Raw genomic sequence first — 27,983 nt, 5'->3', positions numbered from 1 at the left:
TAGACCAGGCAGGTGCCCGCCTCTTGCGATCCTGGGAAAGCTCCCGGGAGCCGCCAGCCTGGTCCCGGGAAGAGGGGGAAGGCTGGGGGGCATCGGGTGGCTGGCTCGAGCCGTGCCAGGTGCAGGGTCTGCTATCTGGGTGCTGGCAGGCTTGCACCTGGCACGGGCACCGTAGCCAGCCCGTGTCCCTTTAAGGAGTCCAGGGCTGGGAGGGGGGCAACAGAGTTTCCCTGGTGTTGGCCAGAGTGGCCACCAAGGAAACCTGGGGAGGGTTAGCCTCCCACTAGTTCGAATTAAGTGGCTACACACCTAGTTCGAACTAGTCTTAGTCCTCATACAATGCGGTTTACCTAGTTCGAACTAAGTGCTCCGCTAGTTCGAATTAAGTTCGAACTAGCGGAGCGCTAGTGTAGCGCCTATCAAAGTTAATTCGAACTAACGTCTGTTAGTTCGAATTAACCTTGTAGTGTAGACATACCCCTATCGACAACCACCTAACCTCAAGATGATTCTTACCAACAACCACAGGACATACCACACTAATACCAATCCTGGTACCTTCCCTTGCAACAAATCCCATTGCCAGCTTTGTCCACATATTCACTCTGCTGATACCATTATTGGACCCAACCAAGTGAGTTATAAGATCAAGAACACATATTCCTGCGCATCCAGAAATATAATTTATGCAATCATGTCCCGAAAGTGTCCGTCTGCTATGTACATTGGACAAACGTCTCAGACACTTCTCCAAAGGATCAATGCCCACAAAACAGGTATCAGACAGGATCACAAAGAAAAAACAGTTTCTTGCCATTTCAACCAGAAAGGACATTCTTAACAACTTGATTACCTGCATCCTGCTTCAAAGATCTTATAAGACTTCACTTCAAAGAGAATCCTCTGAACTGTCATTCATGCTTAAATTTGACCCTTTACGCTCAAATTTGAATAAAGACGCTAATTATCTTACCCATTACAAAGATAGCTTCCCCAATTATCACCTCTAATATCATTAGCTCACAGACATTTACCTTCCCTCCTCTCCCCCGTTCCCTCCTCCATCCCCCTTCTGTTCTGAAATTTGATTTGTCATTTTCATATGTGTTCATTTTTTTAATTGTATCCTTTGGTATATATGATTCTGACAATTTTCTTCCACTATTTGATCTGAGGAAGTGGGTCAGGCCCATTAAAGCTCATCACCTATTAAACCATCTTGTTAGTCTTTGAAGTGCTACACAGTCCTGTTTTTTGGTTACAAAGATACCTTCCAGAGCACAGCATTTTAATAAGAACAATTTCCATCTTAATTATCAGTAATAAAGTGACTTATAAGACAACTGCTCCCTGCCCCATAAACAGAGTTCACAGCAATGCTGTCAGCAGCAGGTTTTGTCATTCTCTAAGTCATGAGTTGGCAGGACCTTACGGTTTAATGCATTTCCAGAAAATGTGTGTGTAAATCAAGTAATAGTTCAGGCAGAAGATTTATGCAATGGAATAAATGACTTTTTCCCAGTTTATTTGGAGGCCCAACTTCTGAAAGCACTGTATGGTTATTACAGTCATGCATGCTGATTTGGTCTGTGACATGGCCTTGAGAAGTGTTACCAGATTTGCCCAATTCTCTGGGGTATGCTCATGTATTAGGGCTACTCTTATGGGACTGGGGGGAGGTTAACAGTTCTATCAGTGTGCTGCTTGTGCTTTCTTGTGCTCTTATATGGAGCTGAATTCTCCCTGCTGCCAATTCCCCCTCCCACTGGAGCTCTCCTGCAGGAACTAGGTTCCTCAGGATGGGATTCTTCCCACCTTAGTAACACACACAGACACTCACACCCACTAACAGCGTGTCTGAGAAGACTAGGTAGCCAGCATTCCCAAGCTGACCCCTCATAGGTCCCTGGACTCAGCAGGCTGAGTTTGACAGCAATCCACACTGCCCCCTCATGAGCCTTGGGACTCAGTGGGCTGGATTAAACAGCACTTTAAGCTGCCATCCTCATGTGCCCCCAGGTTCAGCACTTCCCTATCCCTACTCTCACACCACAATCATTCGCAGGTAAATCACATGATAAGCAAACCCCACAGGATTTTGGGCACTACTGGAATCTTTAGCTTGGGTACAAGAAGCAAATGGGGAAGCCAAAACAACACCCCTTGAGAAAGAAACAAAATACAGGACTATGTAGCACTTTAAAGACTAACAAGATGGTTTATTAGATGATGAGCTTTCGTGGGCCAGACCCACTTCCTCAGATCAAATAGTTCATTAGCATCTGGAGCAGAGATTTCCCATCAGGCAATGCTTCTCTGCTTTTGGTATCCCATAGTTCAGTGCAGTTCCTGCTTTGGAAGAGCTAGTCTCCATTGTGTATGATAATGGAGACGTCTCTCTGTGCTATCTTCCATGCAGATGAGTCTGGGGTGTTTCCTTAATTCTATCACCCTTGTCTGAAGCAGCTTAGGTGTGTCTTCCCCGGCCTTTTCATTGCTTTGTCTTTGATTTTAGCAGAGGCCTGGGAGGGGGGGAAACTACCTGCAAGTCATAAGACAGCTCATAGTATTGCAATGGAGGGCTATGGTGTGAAGAAAATGAAGCCCATAAGTCTTTATCTTCATCGCTGGAAAATTGCGACGGTACAGGGGACAGCGCCTGAGAACGGTCGGTGATTGAGGGGCAGATGTCACCATGAGATCAGGATTTTGCATATATGGCAGCAATGTCATGCGAATCAGTGCCGAAGTCTGCAGCGTCGGTCTATACAGTGCCAACTGCATGGTCAGTGCAAATGGTAGTGACCATTTGTAGAATCATAGAATATTAGAACTGGAAGGGACTTTGAGAGATCATCAAGTCCAGTCCCCTGCCCTCATGGCAGGACCAAGCACCATCTAGATCATTCCTGATAGATGCCTCTCTAACCTGCTCTTAAATATCTCCAATAAATATCTCCCTTGGCAATTTATTCCAGTGTTTAACCACCTGACAGTTAGGAAGTCTTTCCTAATGTCCAATCTAAACATCCCTTGCTGCAGTTTAAGCCCATTGCTTCTTGTCCTATCCTCAGAGGTCAAGGAAAACAATTTTCCCCCCTCCTCCCTGTGACACCCTCTTAGATACCTGAAAACCACTATCATGTCCCCCCTCAGTCTTCTCTTTTCTAAACTAAACAAGCCCAATTCCTTCAGCCTTGCCTCATAGCTCATGTTTTCTAGACCTTTAATAATTTTTGTTACTCTTCTCTGGATCTTCTCCAATTTCACCATCTTTCTTGAAATGTGGTGCCCAGAACTGGACACAATACTCCAATTGGGGCCTAAGCAGTGCAGAGTAGAGTGGATGAATGACTTCTTGTGTCTTGCTCACAACACTCCATCCCAGAATCATGTTTGTTTTCCTCTTTTTTGCAACAGTGTCACACTCTATGATTTCATGATCACTTTCACCCAAGCTACCTTCCCCTTTCAAATTTTCAACCAGTTCCTCCCTTTCCCTTTTTGTTAAATTCGAATCTAGAACAGCTTCCTCCCAGTAGCTTTCTCAACCTTCTGAAATAAAAAATTATGTCTGATGCAGTCCAAGAAGTTATTGGATAATCGGTGCCCTGCTGAGTTAGGTTCCCAGCATATATCTGGATAGTTGAAGTCCCCCATCACCACCAAATCCTGCACTATGGATGATTTTGCAGGTTGTTTAAAAAAAGGCTCATCCATCTCTTCTACCTGGGTAGGTGATCTGTAGGCAGTATTGAGTATATAATTGGTGCCACTAATCTAGTCAGTGCTGATGGTGCCAAAGAACAGGCAGATGCTCTCAGTGCCATGACCATTGAGGGTGCTGTCGGTACCATTGGACGCATCAGTGGTGCCAATGGTGGTGGCGGTGCCGTATCTGGCAGTATCGATGTAGTCGTTGGTACTGTAGCGGTTACTGGTGCAGCTTTAGAGCATTGTTTGGACCCTTTGTAGTCAGTGCCGGCCACTGCCACAATGCCTGAAGTATCCAGAGCATCATAGGTACTAATGCGTGACCGCTGTGCCAATGGCCTGGAGGGAGACTATTTGTTGGAGAAGAGCTCAGGATGAGGCACTGAGGAACTTCTCGTTGGTGCCTTTTTGCCCTCAGGTGTGATTGTACTTCCCTAGATTGTAATCCTTGTCTGGGGTAGGGTGCATATTCTTCTCCAGTAAAATTAACTTTAAACTGAGATCTCTGTCCCTGCCTCTGGCCTTGAGTTTAGTGCAGTGAGGACAATCCTGAGGTGAATGATGTTCTTCCAGACATCTGACTTATTGTGAATGACCGTCAAAATTGGCATTGCCTCTCTGCAGAAGGCACGGGGCTTAAAGCCCGGAGAGCCAGACATAGTGAAAAAGTTTGTTGTTTTCTTTTTAAAGACTTAGTACTAACTAACTAACTAACTAACTAACTAACTAACTAACTAACAACAACAATCAGAACTAACTAAGAAACTATGAAAGCTACTTCAGAAATGTCAGAGAGAATTGTGGCTCTCCATCTCATGCCGAGGGTGTCTGAGAAGGAACTGGAGGACTTGGGCTTGAGTTCCAGGTTTTGTTCTGCTTGTTAGTGTTACATTAGTAGCTAAATTGCTTGATTATTCCATCTGGACTCATGTCAGCCCAGACAGAACAGGAGTTTCCCTGTAATTCTAGTTCTGGACTGCATCAGACCTGAGAGCAAGGACAGAATTTCTCCGGCTCTCTCAATGTCTTTCTGGGTCCAGGAATCATATGGAGGAGGAAGCTGCCTGATTCAGTCCAATGGGGACAGGAGCTAGACTCATGGGAGCAGGGTGCTAGGGTAAGTAGATTGGAACGAGGAGCCTGGGAGGAAAGGGGAGGCAGAATGGACTGGAGGCTAGCAGACGGGCAGAGAGAGAAACTGGGACTGGGGTTGGGACTGGGATTTGCTGTGAGCCAGAAGGGAAACTGGAGTTGGAAGCTTGATGAGTGTAAGTAGCTTCACAAGGCAACAGAGACTGAGTGTTGTGATAGAAATAGAGGGTACTGGGAACCAGGGGGTGCATGGGAGACTAAGATCAAATGAGGAGATAGGAGGAGTCTGGGACTAGCTGGGCAAATGGACTAGAATGAAGAGCTAAGTAGGACAGACATATATTTTATGAGGCAACAAGGAAGGTCAGGGAGCCAATGGGGCTAAGAAACAAGGTTGGAGGACTTCAAGAAGCCGGTATGGGATAGATCAAATGAGGAGAAGGGAGGGGCTTGAACTTGCTGGGCACTGAGACTGAGGACAGGAAGTTGGAGAGAAAGGAGGAAATGATAATGGTCAGGCAAGGAAAATGGGACTGGGAATGTAGAAGAGTGCTCATGTTATAGAGAATTTGGGGGTTGAAACAAAATCAGACTTCACAGTCAACTAGAAATTGAGGAATACACAAATAGCAACCACTTGCAAAAAATGTGTTTTAAGTGACTTGACTAGCATCACATAGGCACAGGGGGATATATTCCAGTTTTCCAGGTCAGGATTCAGTTGTTTGTGAGACTGTCCTTTCTCTTTTTGCAATCCTATCTCAGGGTATGTCTACACTACAATGTTAGTTCGAACTAACGGACGTTAGTTCGAACTAACATTCATAGGCGCTACACTAGCGCTCCGCTAGTTCGAATTTAAATCGAACTAGCGGAGCGCTTAGTTCAAACTAGGAAAACCTCATTTTACGAGGATTAAGCCTAGTTTGAACTTACTAGTTCGAATTAAGGGGTGTGTAGCCCCTTAATTCGAACTAGTGGGAGGCTAGTCCTCCCCAGGTTTCCCTGGTGGCCACTCTGGCCAACACCAGGGAAACTCTATGCCCCCCTCCTGGCCCCGGACCCCTTAAAGGGGCACGGGCTGGCTACGGTGCCCGTGCCAGGTGCAAGCCTGCCAGCACCCACCCAGCAGACCCTGCACCTGGCACGGCACAGAGCCACCCACCCGATGTCCCCCAGCCCACCCCCTCTTCCCGGGACCAGGCTGGCGGCTCCCGGGAGCTTGCCCTGGACCGCAAGAGGCGGGCACCTTCCTGGGCTAGTGCGGACATCGTGGACCTTGTCCACGATCTCCGCACTAGGCACAGGAAAGTGGCCGGCTAGGGCAGGAGAGCTGCCAGCCTGGCCACCCAGGAGCAGGTGTGCATGAAAACCAAGGGGGTCCACAGAGACCCCCGACCCTGAGCCCTGAGCTTACAATGGCCGTCCTGGGTCAGACCAAAGGTCCATCTAGTCCAGTAGCCTGTCTGCCGACAGCGGCCAACCCTAGGGACCCTGGAGGGGATGGACTGAAGACAGTGACCAAGCCATTTGTCTCGTGCCATCCCTCTTCAGCCTTCCACAAACTTTGGGCAGGGACACCACTCCCTGGCTAATACCACTCCATGGACCCAACCTCCATCACTTTATCTCACTTCTCTTTAAACTCTGTTCTAGTTCCAGCCTTCACAGCCTCCTGCAGCAAGGAGTTCCGCGGGTTAACTATTTGCTTTGTCAAGAACAACTTTCTCTTACTAGTTTGAAGCCTACTACCCATTCCTTTCCTTTGGTGTCCTCTAGTCCTTCTTTATGGGAACTCATGAAGAACTTTTATGAATGCACCCTCTCCACCCAACCCCTGCTTTTAGAGACCTCTATCCTGTCCCCCCTCCGTCTCCTCTTTTCTAAGCTGAATAGTCCCAGTCTGTTTAGCCTCTCTTCATCTGGGACCTGTTCCCAACCCCTCATCATGTTAGTTGCCCTCCCCTCTCCCAGCCTTTCTCTTCCCCTCTCCCACCTCCTTTTCCCAGTCTCCCCCAGTTTTGTTCAATAAAGACAGAGTCAATGTTGGAAGAAACGTTATCTTTATTTTGTACATCAGGAAGGGGGGCTAGGGAGGGGTAAGTGGAAGGAGGTGAGGGAGGAATGGGGTACAAGCCCCCGATGGGGAGGACTGGGCTGGCTCTGCGGGCTTCTGGGGGTGGAAGCTCTCCTGCAGCCCCTCAATTGCCTCCTCTCCCCGGATGGCCGCCTGCGGCAAGTGCAGCCGGGCTGATGGCCGAGTGCTGCGATGAGCCCAGTGTGGGCACTCAGGGCACTCCAAGCAAGGACTGGTTTTCAAGCGGGGCACCCCTGAGAACTGTCTGTCCGGGGTGGGGGTCGGGTCCCTTTAAGCGCAGCCCTCGGCTAGCCTGAGACAGCATCTCCACGCTTTAAGTCCTCCTCTGATGCCCTGCCGGCAATCCTTAAGCCCTGTTCAGGGTCCACTCAATGTGGACATGCTAGTTCGAATTAGCAAAACGCTAATTCGAACTAGTTTTTAGTTCTAGACGCATTAGTTCGAATTAGCTTAGTTTGAATTAATTAATTCAAACTAAGTTAGTTCGAACTAACTCTGTAGTGTAGACATACCCTCATTCACTACATATCTTCCATCTCCAGCAGCAAATGAGACAAGAGGTTCTATGGCCAATTCTCCTTCACTACACAACCTAGATTTACTTGCTGAGTAAATCCATCCTGTACATTGAATAAGGCACGTGTTATGTGGAAAAATAGCATGTGATGATATACAGGCAGTCCCCGGGTTATGTACCAGGTAGGGACTGTAGGTTTGTTCTTAAGTTGAATCTGTATGTAAGTCGGAACTGGCGTCCAGATTCAGCCGCTGCTGAAACTGACCGCCAGTTTTGACTTACATACAGAATCAACTTAAGAACCCCAGGTGTCCCCAAGTCAGCTGCTGCTGAAACTGATCAGCAGCTGATTCCAGGAAGCCCGGGGCAGAGCAACTTTGCCTCGGGCTTCCTGTAGTCAGCGCTGGTCAGTTTCAGCAACGGCTGACTTGGGGACGCCTGGGGCAGAGCAGCTGGGGTGCTGCTGGGTTGCTCTAGTAGCGCCGCTCCTCGGCGCTACTGGACCATCCCAGCAGCACCCCATCTGCTCTGCCCCAGGCGTCCTGATTCAGCCGCTGCTGAAACTGACCAGAAGCGGCTGAATCAGGATGCCTGGGGCAGAGCAGCTGGGGTGCTGCCGGGTTGGTCCAGTAGCGCCCAGAGCGGCACTGCGGGACCAACCAGCAGCACCCCAGCTGCTCTGCCACAGGCGTCTGGAGAAAAGCCTAGTCTGCTGGGGGGGGGGGGTATTAGCTGTGCCCCCCACTCACCCCAGCAGACCAGGAAAACGCGGGCGGCGGACCGAGATGCACCGCGGTCCCGCCACCTGGGTCCTCCGCGGCTTTGCTCCCAGTCTCCCTGGTCTGCCAGGGAGACGGGGAGCAAAGCCTTTGAGGACGCCAGCAGCGGGACAGCCGCAGGGCGTCTGGGCTGTCCCGCTGCCGGCTTCCCCGAGGCTTTGCAAAGCCGCGGGGGGGCTCGGGGAAGCTGGCAGCAGAGCAGCACAAGCGCGCCTGGGCTGCCTCACTGCCCGAGCCCCCCCGCGGCTTTGCTCCACGTCTTCCTGCTCTGCAGACCAGGGAGACGCGGAGAAAGCACCGGAGTACACAGGCGGCAGGACCCCGAGGTCCCACAGTCCGTGTCCTCCGGGGGAGCCCCGTTTGTCGGGGACTGCCTGTAATTAAAGACTGTATCACAAGAGGGGCAAATTAAGGGTGCACAGGCAACCTTATTTCTGGCATGTTCTAGTGACTGGTTTTGTGAGGCTTTTTATAAACAAATTTTAAATTTGGTTTCCAAACTCTTTCCTAGGCTGATGTGGAAATCTGTTCTTTTATTTTTGGTATCTGTGAGATCAGTACATTCACTTAAAGCTGAAGAAATGTATACAGGAGATAAACATACAGATTGGTTAGGAAAGAAAACTTGACTGAACTTTGCCTACTCAGTGGCTTTGTGAAAAGTGGTCTCCATCCAATCCTACCACTTTAATCCACAAACAGCTCCTATTTATTCAAGTGTTTTATGGGACTACATATTTGAATCTCTCTTATTGCAGAATGCTTGTCAGCATGACTGCAGTGGGATTTGTATCAATTTCGGTATCTTCCCAGCACTTAAAATAAAACAGACAAGTATGGATGTGGAGAACAAATGAGATACGTCATATGCATATTTGAAATCCCAAGAAAACCAGCATCCTGGGTTTGAGTAGGATGAGTCATCAAACTTCAGAGTAGCATATTTAATACTGCTGCAGGTTTTATTTCTGAGTTGGTGGTTGTTTTCCAGTGCCAAGAGAACATTCTGTAAATGTGCTTTTCAGCAAGAGTCAACCTTGACAAGTGTCCCTTCAAATCTTTAGAGAAGGAAATCAACTACATAGGATAAATCCTCCAAAATCTCAATATATAAGTACAATAGGGTTTCCTTCTAAATTGAAGTTTTGCATTGTAAAATACATCTAGATTTTTTTTAGTTTTTAAGGCATTATGTTAATTTTGACTACCCCTTAAATTTTTGTGTTCTCTCCCATCTCCTGTACATTTATGTTTTCCCCACTTTTGCATCTTTCTCACCCCAACTTCACTGTACTAAAATTTTCCTCTTTGTCTTTATACTTGCCCTTTCTCATTTTTCCTTTAAGTCCGCCCGGGTCCTCCACGGCTTTGCTCTGTATCTCCCTGGTTTGCTCCCCCCCCCCCCCCAGCAGACCAGGGAGACGCGGAGCAGCTTTTCTCGTCCCAGAGGACCGCGGCGTGTCTGGGCGCTCCCGCCGCCCGGGTCCTCCGTGGCTTTGCTCCACGTCTGCCTGGTCTGCTGGGGGTACCAGGGAAATGCGGAGCAAAGCCGCGGAGGACCCGGGCGGTGGCACCGTGGCACGTCTCAGTCCCGCTGCCCGCGTCTCCATGGTCTGCTGGGGGGGGGGGGTGCAGCTAGTGCGCCCCCCCCCCAGCAGACCAGGCTTTTCTTGGGGACGCCTGTGGTAGAGCAGCTGGGGTGCTGCCGGTTGGTCCCGCAGCGCCGCTCCTCGGCGCTATTGGACCAACCCGGCAGCACCCCAGCTACTCTGCCCTAGGAGTCCTGATTCAGCCGCTGCTGGTCAGTTTCAGCAGCGGCTGAATCAGGACGCCTGGGGCAGAGCAGCTGGGGTGCTGCTGGGTTGGTCCAGTAGCGCTGAGGAGCGGCAATACTGGACCAACCCAGCAGCACCCCAGCTGCTCTGCCCCAGGCGTCCCCAAGTCAGCCACTGCTGAAACTGACCAGCGGCTGACTACAGGAAGCCCGAGGCAAAGTTGCTCTGCCCCGGGCTTCCTGGAATCAGCCGCTGATCAGTTTCAGCAGCGGCTGACTTGGGGACACCTGGGGTAGAGCACCTGGGGTGCTGCGGGGTTGGTCCCCGCAGCACTGAGGTGCGGCGCTGCGGAGACCTACCCGGCAGCGCCCCAGCTGCTCTGTCCCAGGCGTCCAGATTCAGCTGCTGTTGAAACTGATCAGCGGCTGATTCCAGGAAGCAGAGAAACTCAGCCTCGGGCTTCCCGTAGTCAGCCGCTGGTCAATTTCAGCAGAGGCTGAATCTGGATGCCAGTTCTGACTTAAGTACAAATTCGACTTAAGTACAAACCTACAGTCCCTATCTTGTATGCAATCCGGGGACTGCCTGTATATATAGCATCATTATCATATTTTCTGTTTTATTAAGGATCCCTTTCCTAATGGTATCTAACATTCTAGTAGCTTTTTTGACTGTTGCTGCACATTGAGTGGATTTTTTCAGAGAACTATCCCCAGTTACTCTAACATCTATCTCCTGAGTGGTAACAACTACTTTAGGTCCTTTAATTCCATGGAACACTTTCAGAAACACTGACCTAGGTTAACTCTGCAATGAAAGCATACTTACTTTGTTTAGAGTGGCTGATAGGCTCAATTACTGGTTGAGCTTACACTTTTTGGCTTCTAATGACACCATTATTTGTAGGTGCAATAGTTGAGGTCTTGGCAATGCCAGTCAAAAAATAATGGCTTACTAAATCAAACTAGCCAAAAATCTTCTACAATAGGGTGAATTCTATCTACTATAACAAATAAATAAAAAATAAAGTTCCATAAAGCTTTAAATGTTCCACAGTAAATTTGAAAGAAAAATGTACAGTTCATTCCGCTCTATCAATATATATCAGGATTCTTGATGCAGTTTGACTAATTGACAATAATAATTAAAAATATCAATTTTCTAGCAATTTATATTGCCATTTGACTTTATGTTCATGTTGAAGAAATCATGTATCCTGGTTTCATATTGAATTGTGAAAGTAATCTTAACATTATGATGAAAAAACAGCAATAATGTATGTGCTTAATTTGTTTTAGTCCAATGTACAGTAAAACCTGTGTTATCCAGCACGCTCGGGGATTAGAGCATTCCGGTTATCTAAAAATTCTGGTTATCAGAGGGTCCCATCAACCTAGGAAAAACCATTGGACAATAATAGTAAAACTGAAATTTTTAATATTTGTAGTTTTGTAGTGTGAGGCAGTTGGTCTCACATTTCTATTTTGAGTTAAAGATGCTGGTTGTGTCTAGACTGGCAAGCTGCTTTTGCGGAAAAACTTGCCAGCTGTCTACACTGGCCGCTTGAATTTCCGCAAGAACATTGGCGATCTCATGTAAGATTGTCAGTGTTCTTGTGGAAATACTATGCTGCTCCCATTTGGGCAAAAGCCCTCTTGCACAAATGCTTTTGCGCAAGAGGGCCAGTGTAGACAATGCGGTATTGTTTTGCGCAAAAAAGCCCCGATCGCGAAAATGACGATCGGGGCTTTCTTGCGCAAAACCACGTCTAGATTGGCACGGACGCTTTTCCACAAAACGTGCTTTTGCGGAAAAGTGTCCGTGCCAATCTAGACGCTCTTTTCCGCAAATGCTTTTAACGGAAAAACAGTATTGTGGCTGGGCAATGTTGGATAACAAAGTTTTCTGGTTAACAGAGTGGCAGAGAACAAAGGTTTCACTGTTTTATTTTCGAGCTCACATGTGTAATCTTTAGCAAGTTGTTCTGACTTCTGGGAATCAACTCCCTAACTCCTCAAGAAATAAAATCATATCGATATAAAATGATCCACCATCATAAAAATATTTTTTTCCATAGAACTCTTCATGTTGTCTGCAGCATAACTAGTGTAAAGGACTAGATTATTCAACATTGTTTAAATAAGTTCTATATATGACAATGGAAGATTTATGAAGCAATTTCTTACCATTTTATCAAAATTGTATTCTAAACAGGTCATTTTTACAAACTGGAGGGGCAAAACGATGCTCTGCTGTGTGGAAATGGCTCAGATGCAGGGTAAGGACGTATTTGTGACATTTTATTGTACTTTATAACAATAAGATTAAGCATATTCCGGTATACAGTAAAAGCTTTGTTATGCAGCATTCGGTTAACCAGAAAATTCTGTTAATCGGCTTTTCCCCCAGATGGTTAACAAAATTTAAATATAATAGAGTGCCAGATGGGCTGCTAGCTTGCTCCTAGAGTGGTGTGGAACTGGCAAGGGCTGCTTTGTTATCTTTCACATTCAGTTAACCGGCAACCATTGTTCCCCCCCGAGTGTCAGATAACAAAGCTTTCACTGTATATACTGGAATAATTTGACCAGCTGACTGAAATATCTGCCATTTCACATTAGAAGTGTTATTGGGATTTGATTCTAGGATTCTATGATCCTTCATATCCCAATCATTATTAGCTGATCCTGTCAGCACAGGTCAATTTACTCATAATTAGGTAGCCAATTCAGAGATACTCAAAGTTAACACCAAGCTTCTGGCTGGTTGAGAAGTAAAAAAAGCACCAGTTAGAAAGGCATAAACTTCTCAACAATCCCAACTGCATATATACTGACTGCTGAAGAATATCAGTTTATTGCAAGGATGAGTGGGGAATACAGAAACAGACATTTAAATTAATCAAGGCATTTATATTGTGTTTTAGGGTTTAAGACTAAATATTTGACCATTCGGTAATAAGGCAATCTGCAAGTGTTGCTAAGCAACAATATGCAAATAGAAAATGCCCTTCTCCAGAATTGTAATATTAAACACTATTTTTCAACTGTCCTTAAGTGTAATTTTGTAGAGTACAGTAACATTCCAAATGATAGGACTTCCAGTCTGATGAACTGAGCAAAAACTGCACTTCATAATCCAAAAAGGCCACCAGGACCTGGCATTCCCTGATATTAGAAAGTTGGTAAAAATAACACTTAATATCTCTCCTTTTGTAGTCAATGTCCAGAAGGATATATGTGTGTGAAAGCTGGTAGAAACCCCAACTATGGCTACACGAGCTTTGACACGTTCAGCTGGGCATTCTTGTCACTGTTTCGATTGATGACTCAGGATTACTGGGAAAACCTTTATCAACTGGTGAGATCATTTGGTGAAACAAATACTATATATTTTCATACTGTCAAATTATATAAAGAGTTTAATATCAATTTCATTACAGGTTAAACCTCTTTAGTCCAGCTCCCTCGGGACCTGACCAGTGCCAAACCAGAGAATTTGCCAAACCAGAAGGTCTAGCAACATTACTAACACTTCTACTGCTTTCTGGGCTCTTAGAAGACATTTAGTCTGTGTCTAGATTGCATCCCTTTTCCGTAAAAGGGATGCAAATTAGACACATCGCAATTGCAAATGAAGCGGGGATTTAAATCTTCTCCGCTTCATTTGCATAAACATGGCTGCCACTTTTTTCCGGCTCGGGGCTTTGCCGGCAAAAAGCGCCAGTCTAGACGGGGATCTTTCGGAAAATAAAGCCTTTTCCGAAAGATACCTTATTCCTCTTAAAATCAGGAATAAGGGATCTTTCGGAAAAGGCTTTATTTTCCGAAAGATCCCCGTCTAGACTGGCGCTTTTTGCCGGCAAAGCCCCGATCCGGGAAAAAGCGGCAGCCATGTTTATGCAAATGAAGCCGGGAAGATTTAAATCCCCGCTTCATTTGCAATTGTGATGTGTTTAATTTGCATCCCTTTTACAGAAAAGGGATGCAATCTAGACACAGCCTTAGAGTTAAATTAGAGCAAAATAACAGCACAGAACTCTAAGAGCCAGGACTTTATGGGACCATGGAAAACTTGGTCATATCCATGATAAGCGAACATCCAACTCACTAAAATCATGCCGGATCATGAGAGTGCTGGACTATAGAGGTTCAACTTGTATTACCTCTCTCATAATCTGATGATGATGGATTCTTACAAGAAGTAGGTAACTAATTCACATAGTAACATCAAAAAGTTAATACATCTGTGTTTATTATTACTTCCAGACACTACGTGCTGCTGGCAAAACATACATGATATTTTTTGTTTTGGTGATTTTCCTGGGCTCTTTCTATCTGATTAACTTGATCCTGGCTGTGGTTGCTATGGCCTATGAAGAACAAAATCAAGCAAACATGGAAGAAGCAGAACAGAAAGAGGCAGAATTTCAGCAGATGCTTGAACAGCTGAGAAAGCAACAAGAAGCAGCTCAGGTATAATTGTGATTTTATGAATTTATCAGTTAAATTGTTTATCATATTGTAATATTAGTAAATCCAAATGAGTTTTCTATAGATATGAACTATCATCAGATTTAGAATGGGTTATTAAACCATAGAAGACCTATCTGATGTTGCTCAGGTTCTTCAGGGCAGTGGGCTGACAGTGTGGGGAGTGCAGCAGTGAGGACAGAGCCTTGAGGCTGTGGGGGGGCTCAGGGCAGGATGCTGGAAAAGTGGGGGGTGTTGCATTCGGGAGGGGGGGTTGAGGAGGGCCTCAGGACAAGGGGCTGGGGACGTGGGTAGGTGTGTGCAAAAGTGAGATTTGAGAAGTGAGGAGGGACTTAGGGTAAGGGTGCAGAAGTCAGGGCAGAGAGTTGGGAGAAGGGAAGGCTCAGGGCAGGGGGTGGGTATGGCCACTGGCTTCACCCCATGGGCAGCTAAGGCAATGAGAATGGCACACCTCACCCACTGATTTATCCCCAGGGGTTGGCACAGGGGAACAGGAGGCTGGCAGGGGCTCTCCACTACCCCTCCTCCAGCCCAGGAAAGGGGAGGCAGTTGGGACTCCCTCCCTCCCCTCTGGTCCCTCATGGGCTGAAGACTGGTGGGGACTTTCTCCCTTCTCCTTGGTACCCCCTGGAACAAGGGTCCATCCTCTGGGCAGGGGTCCCCACTCACCCAGTATAGTGACTCCCCTGGTGATATGGCTGCCTGCAGTGGTCCCTTTGTATATAGTGCTCCCCTGTGATCACTGCCCTACTGGCTACTGTGAATATGGTGTCCCTCCAAACAGCCCCTTCCTTTTTATGACTGGAAAACAGTCCCATTCCCAGCACTTCTGGTTTTCCAGACACAGTCGGGCGGAGCCCCCCACCACATCTCAGAGTACCTCACACTAACGTCCCCTCCTGATTCCCCCAATTGTCCAATGGAAGTCTCTTTGTAGAACCAAAACACTGTCCCTTTAGTACACTGGCACGCACCCAACTAAGGGTTTGTCTACACTACCCCGCTAGTTCGAGCTAGTGGGGTAATGTAGGCATACCGCACTTGCAAATGAAGCCCGGGATTTGAATTTCCCGGGCTTCATTTGCATAAGCGGGGAGCAGCCATTTTTAAAACAACGCTGGTTCGAACCCCGTGCAGCGCGGCTACACGGGGCACGAACTAGGTAGTTCGAACTAGGGTCCCTAGTTCGAACTACCGTTACTCCTCGTGAAATGAGGAGTAATGGTAAACGTGAAATGAGGAGTAACGGTATTTCGAACTAGGAAGCCTAGTTCGAACTACCTAGTTCATGCCCCGTGTAGCCGCGCTGCACGGGGTTTGAACCAGCGGGGTTTTAAAAATGGCGGCTCCCCGCTTATGCAAATGAAGCCCGGGAAATTCAAATCCCGGGCTTCATTTGCAAGTGCGGTATTCCTACATTACCCTCCTAGTTCGAACTAGGAGGGTAGTGTAGACATACCCTAAGGTCCCCATTCAAGATCCTTGTGAGCCCGGCCTCAGTCCATCAACCAGCTAAGTGTCTCTAGTTCAATAGTATACAGCCTTCTCAGCTCAAGTTCAATGCCAGGATCCCCTTTGGGAGGGTAATCCTCAGGTTCGGCTCTAATTTGGGGAAGGGGGACCTAGGCTCACCCTCTCTCTGGATCCCGACTCAGGGCCCTAAAGTTGGGGAAAACCTTTCCTGACCTGGTTGACGGGGTGCCTACCCATAACACACCAACCCACAGGCCTCCAAACAGCCCCACCATAGGTCACTTCCTTCCCCTTCTCTTCCGTACCTGGGGGCCTCTGACTATCCAGCTCCCATCTTGGTGGGGCCTCCACAGCACCCTCCGCCACTCCTGCGTTCCCCCTCCTTCTCTGAATGGAGCACCCTTTCTACAGACCGCCCTGCATCACACCAGCATCAGCCCGGGCCGTCCAACGTAAAGATGCCCACCCATGCCCTGCACATGTGCAGCCGACAGGATGCCGCAATTCCCCCTCCCCCAGTGGGTCCTGGGCTGTCCTACAGGCTGTATTAACAGGGTTGCAGGGCTTCGATGCCCCACCACAAGGCACAACCAAACCCTGACCTTGCTTTAAGTTAGGAGAAGAAGCTGCATACCAAATTTGGTGGTCTTAGCTTTTACCTTTTAGGAGGTGTTCTTGAACAAACAGCCTCACAGACAGATGCACATTTCTAAAATATATAGACAGATTCCCTATAACAATGGGTGAGCCCCCTCTGGTTTCAAGAACAGAGCCAGTTCAGAGGTTTACATAACCTATGGAAATAACAACATTTTGCTGTGAACAACCCAGCCTTGAGATCCAGAGACTTCAAAAAATGTATATACTATTTGTTTGTAACTGAGGATTTGTATTCCACAGTATATGCGATGTGTTTAGCAGAGCCCATGCCTTAGAGATCTTATAATTGAAGAAGAGAAGCAATATGTGAAGTCTGGAGGGAGGGATATGGTCAAAATCTGCACATATTTGGGCAACAGGTATCTGCTATGCAATAGGAAATACTCTACAACTTTAGCAAGCAGTAAGGATACACAAAAGAGGAAAGGAAAAATGTTTGAGAAAAGGATAGCTACTGGAAAGTCTCAATGTACAAAGGCTTCACCAGCCAAAGACTGGACTAGAAAATTCTCTAGAAGTGAAATATAAAAGCATGATGTTTTAATGTGCTAACTCTTATAATGCTTTCCATTGGTAGATCTAATAATAAGAATATTTATTGTGATATGGCAGGCAGCAGCAATAACAGTAGCAGCGGCCTCAGCAGAGTCAAGAGATCCCAGTGTAGAAGGTGGTATGAGGGGACTCTCAGAAAGTTCTTCTGATGCATCAAAGTTGAGTTCAAAGAGTGCTAAGGAGAGGAGGAACAGAAGAAAGAAGAGAAAGCAAAAAGAACAATATGGAGGAGAGGAAAAGGATGAAGATGAATTTCACAAATCTGAATCAGAAGGCAGCATCAGAAAGAAAGGTTTCCGATTTTCCATTGAAGGGACCAGATTGACATATGAAAAAAAATATTCATCCCCTCACCAGGTATTGTATAATGTGTTCCTAGTGGAAAAGTATATTGGAAGCATCATGGTCTTTCAAAAAAGTGCTGCAATATCACAGGTATAACAGTGTGACTTTACTACATGAACTATTATTTAATCTTAACTATCTTAATTATTGCCAGTATTTCAATAAAATTTTGACTAACTTCCATAGACAACCCCTTGAAAACATCCATATAGAATTTAATGCAGAATAATTTTTCTATAGAATTTGTATCCCTGTAATAGAATTCCATAGGTCGATTTAAAAATTATATAAAAATATATCCTCATTTCAATATTACAGCATTTTTAGAGTAACTGCTGTAGAAACTATTGATTCCATTCCTATTATGTTTTATAGAACTCATCCACAAGGATATCCTTGAATTTTATTTGTGCTCTGCTAATGTGTCCAGGTCTTTTTTAATTATGTAAAGGATGCTATGTTTAGGTCTGTGTTACTCTCATTTTATACTAGTTATTTTGTTATTGATGCATACTCACAAGTAGAATGGACTTAATTAAGAGGGGTGATGGCCCAGGATCAGTTAATAAAATAATGGCTTTTAAATTTACAAAGAGAGTTCAGTGAAATTAATGTGTATGGACATCAGAATTTGTTTCCTGGAAAAGTCTTAGTTTTATTTATGAAAACAACGTACACAATGTGTTAACTCCAGTTTTATAAATAAAAAAAATGTTGACTTTAAGGGTGTCAGCTAAAAATAATCTAATTTAATTCCTACAGTCTTTGCTGAGCATTCGTGGCTCCCTATTTTCCCCGAGGCGCAACAGCAGAACGAGTCTTTTCAGCTTCCGAGGACGAGCAAAGGATGTAGGATCAGAAAATGACTTCGCTGATGATGAACACAGCACATTTGAAGATAATGATAGCAGAAGAGATTCTCTTTTTGTGCCACGCAGACACGGCGAACGGCGCAACAGTAACATTAGTCAGGCCAGTAGGTCATCCAAGGTGCTAGCAATGTTTCCAGTGAATGGGAAGATGCATAGCACTGTAGATTGCAATGGAGTCGTTTCCTTGGTTGGTGGACCATCTCTTCCTACGTCGCCTGTTGGACAGCTTCTGCCAGAGGTGATAATAGATAAACCAGCTACTGATGACAATGTAAGGAAGATTTAAGTAGTTCAGGAATGGTGGCCTTTTCTTACTGCACCAGCCTGTATTTCCTACAGAATGGATCCCTTAAGAATGATCCTGGTTGGCCAAGCTGTGAATGCTCCTGCATCTTGTAATACCTTTTAATATACTAACAAAATAAGTTTGAAATTTAAGTATGTATCTGCAAAACCTCTCCGAGATAACAAGAAAAAATATCAAAATAATATTATTTGCTTATTATATACCCATAAAATATGGTAGAACTTATTGTATTAAGAAACTCTATCTGACCATGCTAGATAAGATTTCAACCTACTGTTCAAATATAAAGGGTATATAATAAATATTACCATGTGAATTCAGTCAATATGCCACTGAATTTGATCATTTTGATAGCATTGTGCTTTATCAGCCTTAATACAATATAATATCAGTACACATTCAACCCTATCATGTATGGTTTTATTCTTATGCACTTTCTCCCTTCTCCTTTATTTATGTAGCTCTCTAGTATGGAAAATAAATTCAATAGTTTTTCTGAGGCCCCACATTAATGCATCCACCTTCCAAAACAAAAATGTCTGTGTGCACATATGTCCTGTAATCTATATGCATATACAGATAAATAAATATTTCTAGGGATATTCTGCTATCTTATTTCAAGATTGTCCAGTTAGCGTATCTGGAAGTACACTGGCATGTGGAAGCATGACTAAATTAGACTTTTTTTATTTGTTGCTATTTAAGGCTTGCTTGCCATTTAAGGCCTTGTAGTTTTACAAAAACAAGATATTTAATAAGATATAAAATCTACATCTACAAATTGAAAATGTTTATACAATAATATGGTGGTTTTCAGTATGTTTGAGTCATTTCTCATAACTTTTGCTGACATTTAGATTGTTGAATAATTATTCAACTTCAAATTTCTCTCCCACAAATCTCATATGTTATATACTGAGCTGAAGATTTTCACTAACTCACTGCTGTGGGGAAAAAAGTGATTCAATTTTAAAAAAATGTAATATACTTTGAAAATTTTAGGATACTAATACAATAAATAAGAAAAGTCTTGCATGACAAACTAGATACAAAATAAATTGCCTGTAGCATGTATTTCTTTAAATTTAAAAATTCATTGTATGTGGAATTTGCTTATTATATACTCAAGATGATGATCCTGTTCATTATTATTCTATTTGCAGGGCATGACTACTGAAACTGAAACAAAAAAGAGAAGATCTAGTTCCTTTCATGTTTCTATGGATTTTTTGGAAGACCCTACTCAAAGAGAAAGAGCGATGAGTATAGTTAGCATACTCACAAATACTATGGAAGGTGTGTACAATACTGAATTTTAAATGTTAGTGTATTTTCAGTGAATTCTGAAACATTTGTTTGAAATTTAAAAAATTATAATATATATATTTTATAATCTATAGAAAGATTTACAACTTGAAATTATCCCTCTTAACAGTAAATCTTTCTACAGAGAGTATAAAAAACTCCCAGTTGATGTGTTTGTTTCACAACACTTAGTGAAATATTTGTTTTATTGTTTTGTGATCATTCCATGTCATATGGTCACAAAGCACTGATGTTGCAAATATAAATCTCCTCATGGCTGCAAAAATCCATATTCCTGTGTACAAAATGGCTTGATAAGTGTTTTTGTGCTCAAATATAAATTTGTTTTCAAATAGATGGATATTAAACAGGCACACTTGCAGACCATTCTCTGAAAATGTGGCAAAGGGATTTCAAAGAGGTCTTTGACAAAGTATAGTATGGAATGCAAGTATTTTATAGTTTTTTTTTTTCACATTTTTCCTTAGAACTTGAAGAATCAAGACAGAAATGCCCACCATGCTGGTACAAATTTGCAAACATTTTCTTGATCTGGGACTGTAGTCCATATTGGTTAAAAGTAAAACATATAGTCAATCTAGTTGTGATGGACCCATTTGTTGATCTCGCTATTACTATTTGCATTGTTTTAAATACACTATTTATGGCCATGGAACATTATCCAATGACTGAAGAATTCAATAACGTACTTTCTGTTGGAAACCTGGTAAGTCTTCATTTTGTCTTGTTACATGTTTTTATTTTGCTTACTTGTTTGATTTTGAAAGAGGTATGCCTGTATTATAGCTTTAAGCAGGAATTTCATCTGTATTTTTAAATGGGTTTTGTTGTCTATATTTCACTAACTTTTTGGAGTTCCCACATTCAATCCTTTCTCAAGACATATAGATTAACAGTATAGAATAAAACTTTATTTAATACATTACTTGGCAAATCCATTGGATCATCTCAGATTTATTCTATACAAACCTCTTTGTCATGTTTGAATTTCATCTTCACGTCAATATGTACAAATATGGTTTTTCATAGCTTCTTCAGGAACATCTATTGAAAGGCAGTACTTCAAAAAATTATGTTAAAACATCCGCAAACAACTATTTTCAGTATGGAAATGTAGTTTCCTAAAATAATGCATCTCAGTAGTTTTTCTAATTGTAAAAGGTCATCATATTGGTTAGTAACCTGACAGTGCTATGTTTAGTATATAGAAAAGAAATACTTGCTCACACTGCATGTGGGGGTTAGAGTGAGGCCCCGGGCCAGCCCTGCACAATGCCCTGTTTTCCCTTTGGGAAAATATGGTCACCTTAACTCTATTAGAATACTTGGGTCTTTTTTTCCACAGCACAAGCAATGTCCAAAATTTTATTTTCACAGTATGCAAATGTTCAGTGCTACCCCCCCCCCCCCCCCCCCAGAACACCAGAAGTTAGATTGACCACACAGATTCTTTCTTGTAAAATTTAACCATGGAACATGTTTTTTGGAGTAACAGTTTTCATTTAAGGTAGACTTCATTCAACTGGTGTCATTTTGAAACATTTAATTTGGATTAGTAGAAGAGTGGCATCTATAAGGAATGTCACTAAAGTCTACACCAATTGTTTATCTTCTCAAATGTAATGTTTTTATTATTAACAGAAATATTAAAGGAGTCTGAGAAAAAATGGCAGCTGCCAAATATAGTGATAACTTTCCTCCAATCTATGCTGGTCCAAGATCCCCAGCTGCTCACTGATGTGTGGCTAGCCCAACCAGAGGCACTCTCCCAACTCCTCACCCTCACAGGGTTGATGTTGCTGTTCCCCCCTTCTTGAACATTCTGCTGCGCCTGCTATGAGTTATATCCCACTTCACTGGCAAACTGAGCATTTCTCCTTTTTGCTATTGTCAACTGATGACCAGTTGATAAGAGCAAAGAGGACAAATACCCAATTTTGCCAAAAAAGTCAGGACAGCCAGGACAAGGCTTAAGAAAAGGGACTGTCTTAGCCAAAACAGGACATATGGTCACCCTAAATAGAATTAAAATTGTATTATAAATCCAAAGCTTAAAGTAATTTTTTCTGTAAAATTAAATCAAGTGGAAAGAAGATTCATTACTTGTTCTGTGAGGTGTGATGAAGGCTGATGATGGGAATATGGGTATGAGATGTCACTATTATCATTATTTAAAAGCAACACTTTTTAAACACTAATAGTAAAGTACTTAAGACTTCCTTTGATTATTTTAGGTATTGAATTTAAGGGTTTTGGGGAATAGCCATTCTGAATTATACTAATTGAAGATATGTTGTTTGAATGTAAAAATATGTACAGATGCTATAATTGTCCATCTGAACAATAAATTATCTTTTGAATTTAGGTCTTCACTGGGATCTTCACAGCAGAAATGTTTCTCAAGATAATTGCCAAGGATCCTTATTATTATTTCCAAGAAGGCTGGAATATTTTTGATGGTTTTATTGTAACACTTAGTTTGGTTGAACTTGGTCTTGCAGATGTGGAGGGACTATCAGTTCTCCGATCATTCAGATTGGTAAATATATTAATAAAAGAAAATGATAGCAAGTTATAATTATAGACTTTTTTGCTCTAATAATATTTTAATTCAACATTTGTGTCTTAACAAGATACCTTAAGGTCATTATGACCCTTATCCAGAAATGTGACCCACTTATAAATACCCCAGTGCCATGTCCTATTGTCTTTTGTGGGGACTCTGCAGGAATTCACATTTAATGCATCCCAAAATAGGAGTGGGGTCTCCTTCCAAATTTTTATTGCAAATACTTAATGCAAAAAATTCTGTAGTGAAGAAACAAATGAACTTATTGAATATCTTTATTGTGTGCCTGCTAATATTGTCAGAATGGATCTCTTCTTCATGTACAAACAGGTAGGTAGCCATGAGGTTCTCTGGCATCTGAAGGTAATATTGAACCCTAGATGCTAGGTTGCATGAGGCATATCTCTCTGGGCTTTTACATCCTTGATCTAAGACTATACTCTTGGGGTACCAGGTTGTAAATGTCAGCAACATTTTCATCACTGGCAACAATATTTTTTTCATAAACTAATATGTAAAACATTTTTGTGTGTCTGTTAAAATCAGTACTAACAATGCCTTTTTATTCTTTTTTTTCAGTTACGAGTTTTCAAGTTGGCAAAATCTTGGCCAACACTGAATATGCTGATAAAGATTATTGGTAACTCAGTGGGGGCTTTAGGAAATTTGACCTTGGTGCTGGCCATCATTGTCTTCATTTTTGCTGTGGTTGGTATGCAGCTGTTTGGGAAAAATTATAAGGAATGTGTCTGCAAAATTGCATCTGACTGTGTACTTCCACGCTGGCACATGCAAGACTTCTTCCACTCTTTCTTGATTGTATTCCGAGTGCTGTGTGGAGAATGGATAGAGACTATGTGGGATTGTATGGAGGTTGCAGGCCAAGCTATGTGCCTTACTGTCTTCATGATGGTCATGGTGATTGGAAATCTAGTGGTACGTAATCATAATGTTTCAAAGGTTTATTCTGGAAAAAAAAAACCCAATCTTGCAATGCAATCAGTATTCTGGCATTGTGTCAGAAAGGAACTTACACATATGATTTCAATTGAACTACTTATATGCTTAAAATTAAGCATCAGTGCTTTGTTGGGATGGAAACAGAATACTCCACACCTTGCAGGATCAAATTTGTGATATATAGAGTGAGCTTTTAGCAAAAATAAAAATTAAGAGTGTGACTATTTGCAAATATATGTGCTTCAAATAACGTTCAGCCTGTGCACTTTTTATAAACTTATTTATGATGTGTGTCTAGTCATGTTAAACACATATATAGTTTCTGCTATCTTATTGTAGAAGTGAAACTTTTTAAACAGAATGATGAAGAATAACAAACTTCCTGTCTGAATTTTTGAATAATTTTTGTGCCAATATTTGTATACTTTTGGGATTTATAAGCATTTTCACAAGTTGTCTGACTGTTTGTGATTGCTGAATAATACGGTTGTTATGCTTAAAAGAAGCACACAGGATCTTTTTTAGGGGGATAAGGCAACATGCCACCTTTATTGATAATATAACAAAGTAGCATATGCACACACACACACACACACCCTATTGATAGTTACCAGTCTATTGCTCGGTCCAACCTATTTGCCAGATAGAGGTGCAAGGAAGGATCCGAGTTCTTGTCAGTCCAGACTGATGCTCCACAGTTCTCCACAGGACAGAACCCAAAGAACCATACAAGACACCCCTTTGTTCATAGGATTTTCCTTCCATGCAAGTCTATGCATTTTGCCTTGTCAGACCTTAATCAGTCACTCAGCATCACAATCAATCTTTCTGAAACATATGCTTATGGGAAGTTGTTCTCACAGTCATTTGAAATTCATATGCTGACAACCCCTTGGGCGTGTTGTCTTTGGTGAAAGTTGTTATTGGTTCCCTATCAAGGGGTGCTTGCCACTAACTTCAAGGCTTGTCAGTCAGCTTCAGTCCAGTTTACGTCTTCAGTGGGCTTTAGCATAGTTGATAATTATTTGGTGCTTCTGAATCTCCGGCCCCTCCTCTGACCATTTGGGCATGCAGTGGCATTCACACTTATCTCTGCTAAAACATCCTCTCTCTTATTCACACAAACAACACATTTACACAATTGCAGCACAGAACAAAGGATACTTCTAGTCACTTAAACAAAGTTACAAAGTCGTTCAACATTAAACTTCTTTCTATCTATTACAAGGCTTTATCTAATACTAACATCACTATGCATTACAATATTCCATCCCTTCACTTTAACATCAGAACATGCTAACATCAAACAGAGCTGGAGCTAAGTTAACGAAGCTGCCTGGCCTGTCTGAGGCATACATCTTGGCTACTTCTAGATTGCATCCCTTTTTCATAAAAGGGATGCAAATTAGACATATCACAATTGCTAATGAAGCAGGGATTTAAATCTCCCCCGCTTCATTAGCATAAAAATGGCTGCCGCTTTTTTTCGGCACGGAGCTTTGCCGGAAAAAAGCGCCAGTCTAGACGCCGATCTTTCGGAAAATAAAGCCTTTTCCGAAAGATCCCTTATCCCTTATTTTAAGAGGGATAAGGGATCTTTCGGAAAGGCTTTATTTTCCGAAAGATCCGTGTCTAGACTGGCGCTTTTTTCCAGCAAAACTCTGTGCCGAAAAAAAGCGGCAGACATTTTTATGCTAATGAAGCGGGGGAGATTTAAATTCCCGCTTCATTAGCAATTGCGATACGTCTAATTTGCACCCCTTTTACGAAAAAGGGATGCAATCTAGACGTAGCCCTTGTGTTTAAGTTTAATCCAAATCTTTTGCTATAATATACATTCATTATAACTAACTAACTTATTACTTACAAAATGACAAGGCTACATGGTCCTACGAATCATAGCAAATCATGTTTAGTTCTTTTATTTATCATAATATTTGTGAATTGCTTTTTACTCTATAATTTGCCCTTCTTCAAATTATTATGAATTATAAAAAGATATTTTTCTAGTGCATCTTTTCTAGTAAAATATATTTTATTTTATGTACACGCCATTCATTGTAAAAATAGTATTATTGAATTGTTTGGGAAGGGGGAGTTGTGGCTTGAAACTCTGGTCTTTAAACTTATGAATCTCATAGCTTTAAAAAATATTATAGCAAGAAATTATTTCCACTAAGATAAATTTAGGAACTACTTTTCTATCTTGTTCCAGGTACTGAACCTATTTTTGGCCTTGCTACTGAGCTCATTTAGTGCAGACAACCTTGCTGCCACAGATGATGATAATGAAATGAACAATCTCCAGATTGCTGTAGCAAGAATTGAGAAGGGAATAGATTATGTGAAAAGAAAAGTACGTGAATTCATCCAAAAATCCTTTGTTAAAAAACAAAAAGCTTTAAATGAAATCAAACCACTTGAAGAACTGAACAAAAAAGACAGCTGCATTTCTAATCATCTAACAGTGGAAATAAACAAAGACCTTGATTATCTCAAAGATGGCAATGGAACCACCAGTGGCATAGGCACAGGCAGCAGTGTGGAAAAATATATAATTGATGAAAGTGATTACATGTCATTCATAAACAACCCAAGCCTCACTGTGACAGTACCGATTGCTGTTGGGGAATCAGATTTTGAAAATTTAAATACAGAAGAGTTTAGCAGTGAGTCGGATCTGGAGGAAAGCAAAGAGGTATTTAAATTCTGTTCATATTCTCATTTTTTAACATTGTGAGAATGTTTCTGTTTTTCTTTCAGCATGAACTAGTTTGTTTATCAATCTGATACTGATGTTATACTCTAGGTGCTCAGATAAAATCACAATGAGCATGGAATAAAAATCTATAAAGAATAGGCTATATGGACAAAAGTGAACATAATATAGGTCGGAATACTTAACTCATGGTTATTGACAGGAGATAGAAGGCTCAATTCATCCAACTCTCAGAGCTGAAGTTGGTCCAGAGAGCAGGAAGTGGCAAGAGTAGTTTTATACAGCTTTTTCTCCTTCCTTATCCTGAAATATTTGAAGGCCACGTCAGCTTGCCAAATAGACTAGAGAATCCTAAAAGCTGTCTGTGGTTGTAAAAGGTCATTGCAATAACTGGCAATAGCAGTGCAGTGCTCCCGGAACATATGCCTCCTGAAACAAAGTTCTTATCAGGAGTAGCGTAAACTGGCTATACTGAGTCTCTGCCACTCAGAACTTTGCTGCTTTATGTATAAAGGGTTTCCCCTCCTCACTAGCATGACTGAATGATACTTTTAGTTCCACTTTCTTTCCCCTCTCAGGTATGTGTACTCTGGGTTAGATCCAAAATTTTCTGGATACCAAGTTTTCTTTCTGTACCACCAGGCAATTCAAATTACTTTTATTTCCATACTCCTGTCCAGGAAAAGTGGTAGTTTGTGTTTTATCTATGGTTTCTGGCCTTTAGGGTATGTCTTTAGGGAGACCCCCTAGAGCTATGTAGAGGATTAATGAGATTAACATCATGTTCCTTTTTGGTTTTGTAAATCTGTTTCTTTGTCTCAGGCAGAAGAATTTAATTATACGTAAGTCAATAGGTTCAACAGACAGAAGAAGATGCGGTTTCAGCTTCTTTCTAGGCAGGAACATGTTCTGTTGCTGAGACTCCTGCATCCCACCCTGAATCCTTTCCCTTCCCCCTAACAACCCTGAAGGTCTGCACAGCAGGAGGGGCAAAGGACCAGGAAGGAGCAGCACATTTTTTTCCTTACTTTGGGCTTTTTTTGTGGGAGCCAGACAGATATGAGAGGGGGAAGATCAGTTTTGGTGGAGACAGACACAAGATTATAGGCTTACTGATGCGGGAGGTGGGAACAAAGGGAGCAGTTGCCCACAGGCCCTATGATTTAAAGGGGCTTGGGCCTCCCAACCTATTAAATCATTGCCATAGCGCTGTGCCAGGTGCTCTGTGTGGTTCTAAGGGCTGGGGAGGTGCGCCGCACTCTGTGCAGTGCAGAGGGCTCGCTGCCCCTAGTCCTGCCCCTTCTGCTCACGGCCCCACCCTTTCCAGGAGTATGGAGGATGGCTAAGTGGAGGGAAAGCCAGGGGAGTACATCTGTGGAAAGAGGGACCTAGGTGAGGAGGAGTTGGGGGAGGGTGGGAGATTCTGGAGAGTGAGGAGTAACTTGGAGGGGATAAAAAGATAAAAATGGAGAGAGAGAGACAACGGGAAACCACGAGACAGGAAATCTTTGGTATGGAAAATTAGTGGAATCTTTGGATGGACATCGGGGGGAAGGGCTGTTATTTGGGTGGATGAACAGAAACAGAAGAGGAAGATCAGTATGGGACAGGAAGAGAATTCTGGTGGTGAGAGTAGACATGAGATTTCGGCTGCCAAAATGGCAGAAGAAAGCAAGCAGAAACCTGGAAATGTATTACTATTCCTATAAAGAAGCTTATAATACTATTC

General features: G+C 43.0%; 1 protein-coding gene across 1 annotated transcript in view; it reads left to right on the top strand.

The window, feature by feature from the left end:
- The window catches only part of LOC102463247 (sodium channel protein type 1 subunit alpha), a 119,152-nt gene that overhangs the window by 25,014 nt on the left and 66,155 nt on the right, over window positions 1-27,983 (top strand). The window contains exons 7-16 of the mRNA XM_075933529.2: window positions 12,190-12,253; window positions 13,194-13,335; window positions 14,244-14,450; window positions 17,214-17,513; window positions 18,264-18,611; window positions 19,844-19,976; window positions 20,474-20,712; window positions 22,372-22,545; window positions 23,155-23,511; window positions 25,751-26,233. Coding sequence (XP_075789644.2) covers window positions 12,190-12,253; window positions 13,194-13,335; window positions 14,244-14,450; window positions 17,214-17,513; window positions 18,264-18,611; window positions 19,844-19,976; window positions 20,474-20,712; window positions 22,372-22,545; window positions 23,155-23,511; window positions 25,751-26,233 — 2,447 coding nt within the window. The remainder of the gene's footprint in view (window positions 1-12,189; window positions 12,254-13,193; window positions 13,336-14,243; window positions 14,451-17,213; window positions 17,514-18,263; window positions 18,612-19,843; window positions 19,977-20,473; window positions 20,713-22,371; window positions 22,546-23,154; window positions 23,512-25,750; window positions 26,234-27,983) is intronic.

The sequence above is a fragment of the Pelodiscus sinensis genome, chromosome 7 (assembly GCF_052426305.1).
Source record: "Pelodiscus sinensis isolate ZL-2025 chromosome 7, ASM5242630v1, whole genome shotgun sequence".
Lineage (NCBI taxonomy): Eukaryota > Metazoa > Chordata > Testudines > Trionychidae > Pelodiscus > Pelodiscus sinensis.
This window is presented reverse-complemented; position numbering and strand designations above follow the sequence as displayed.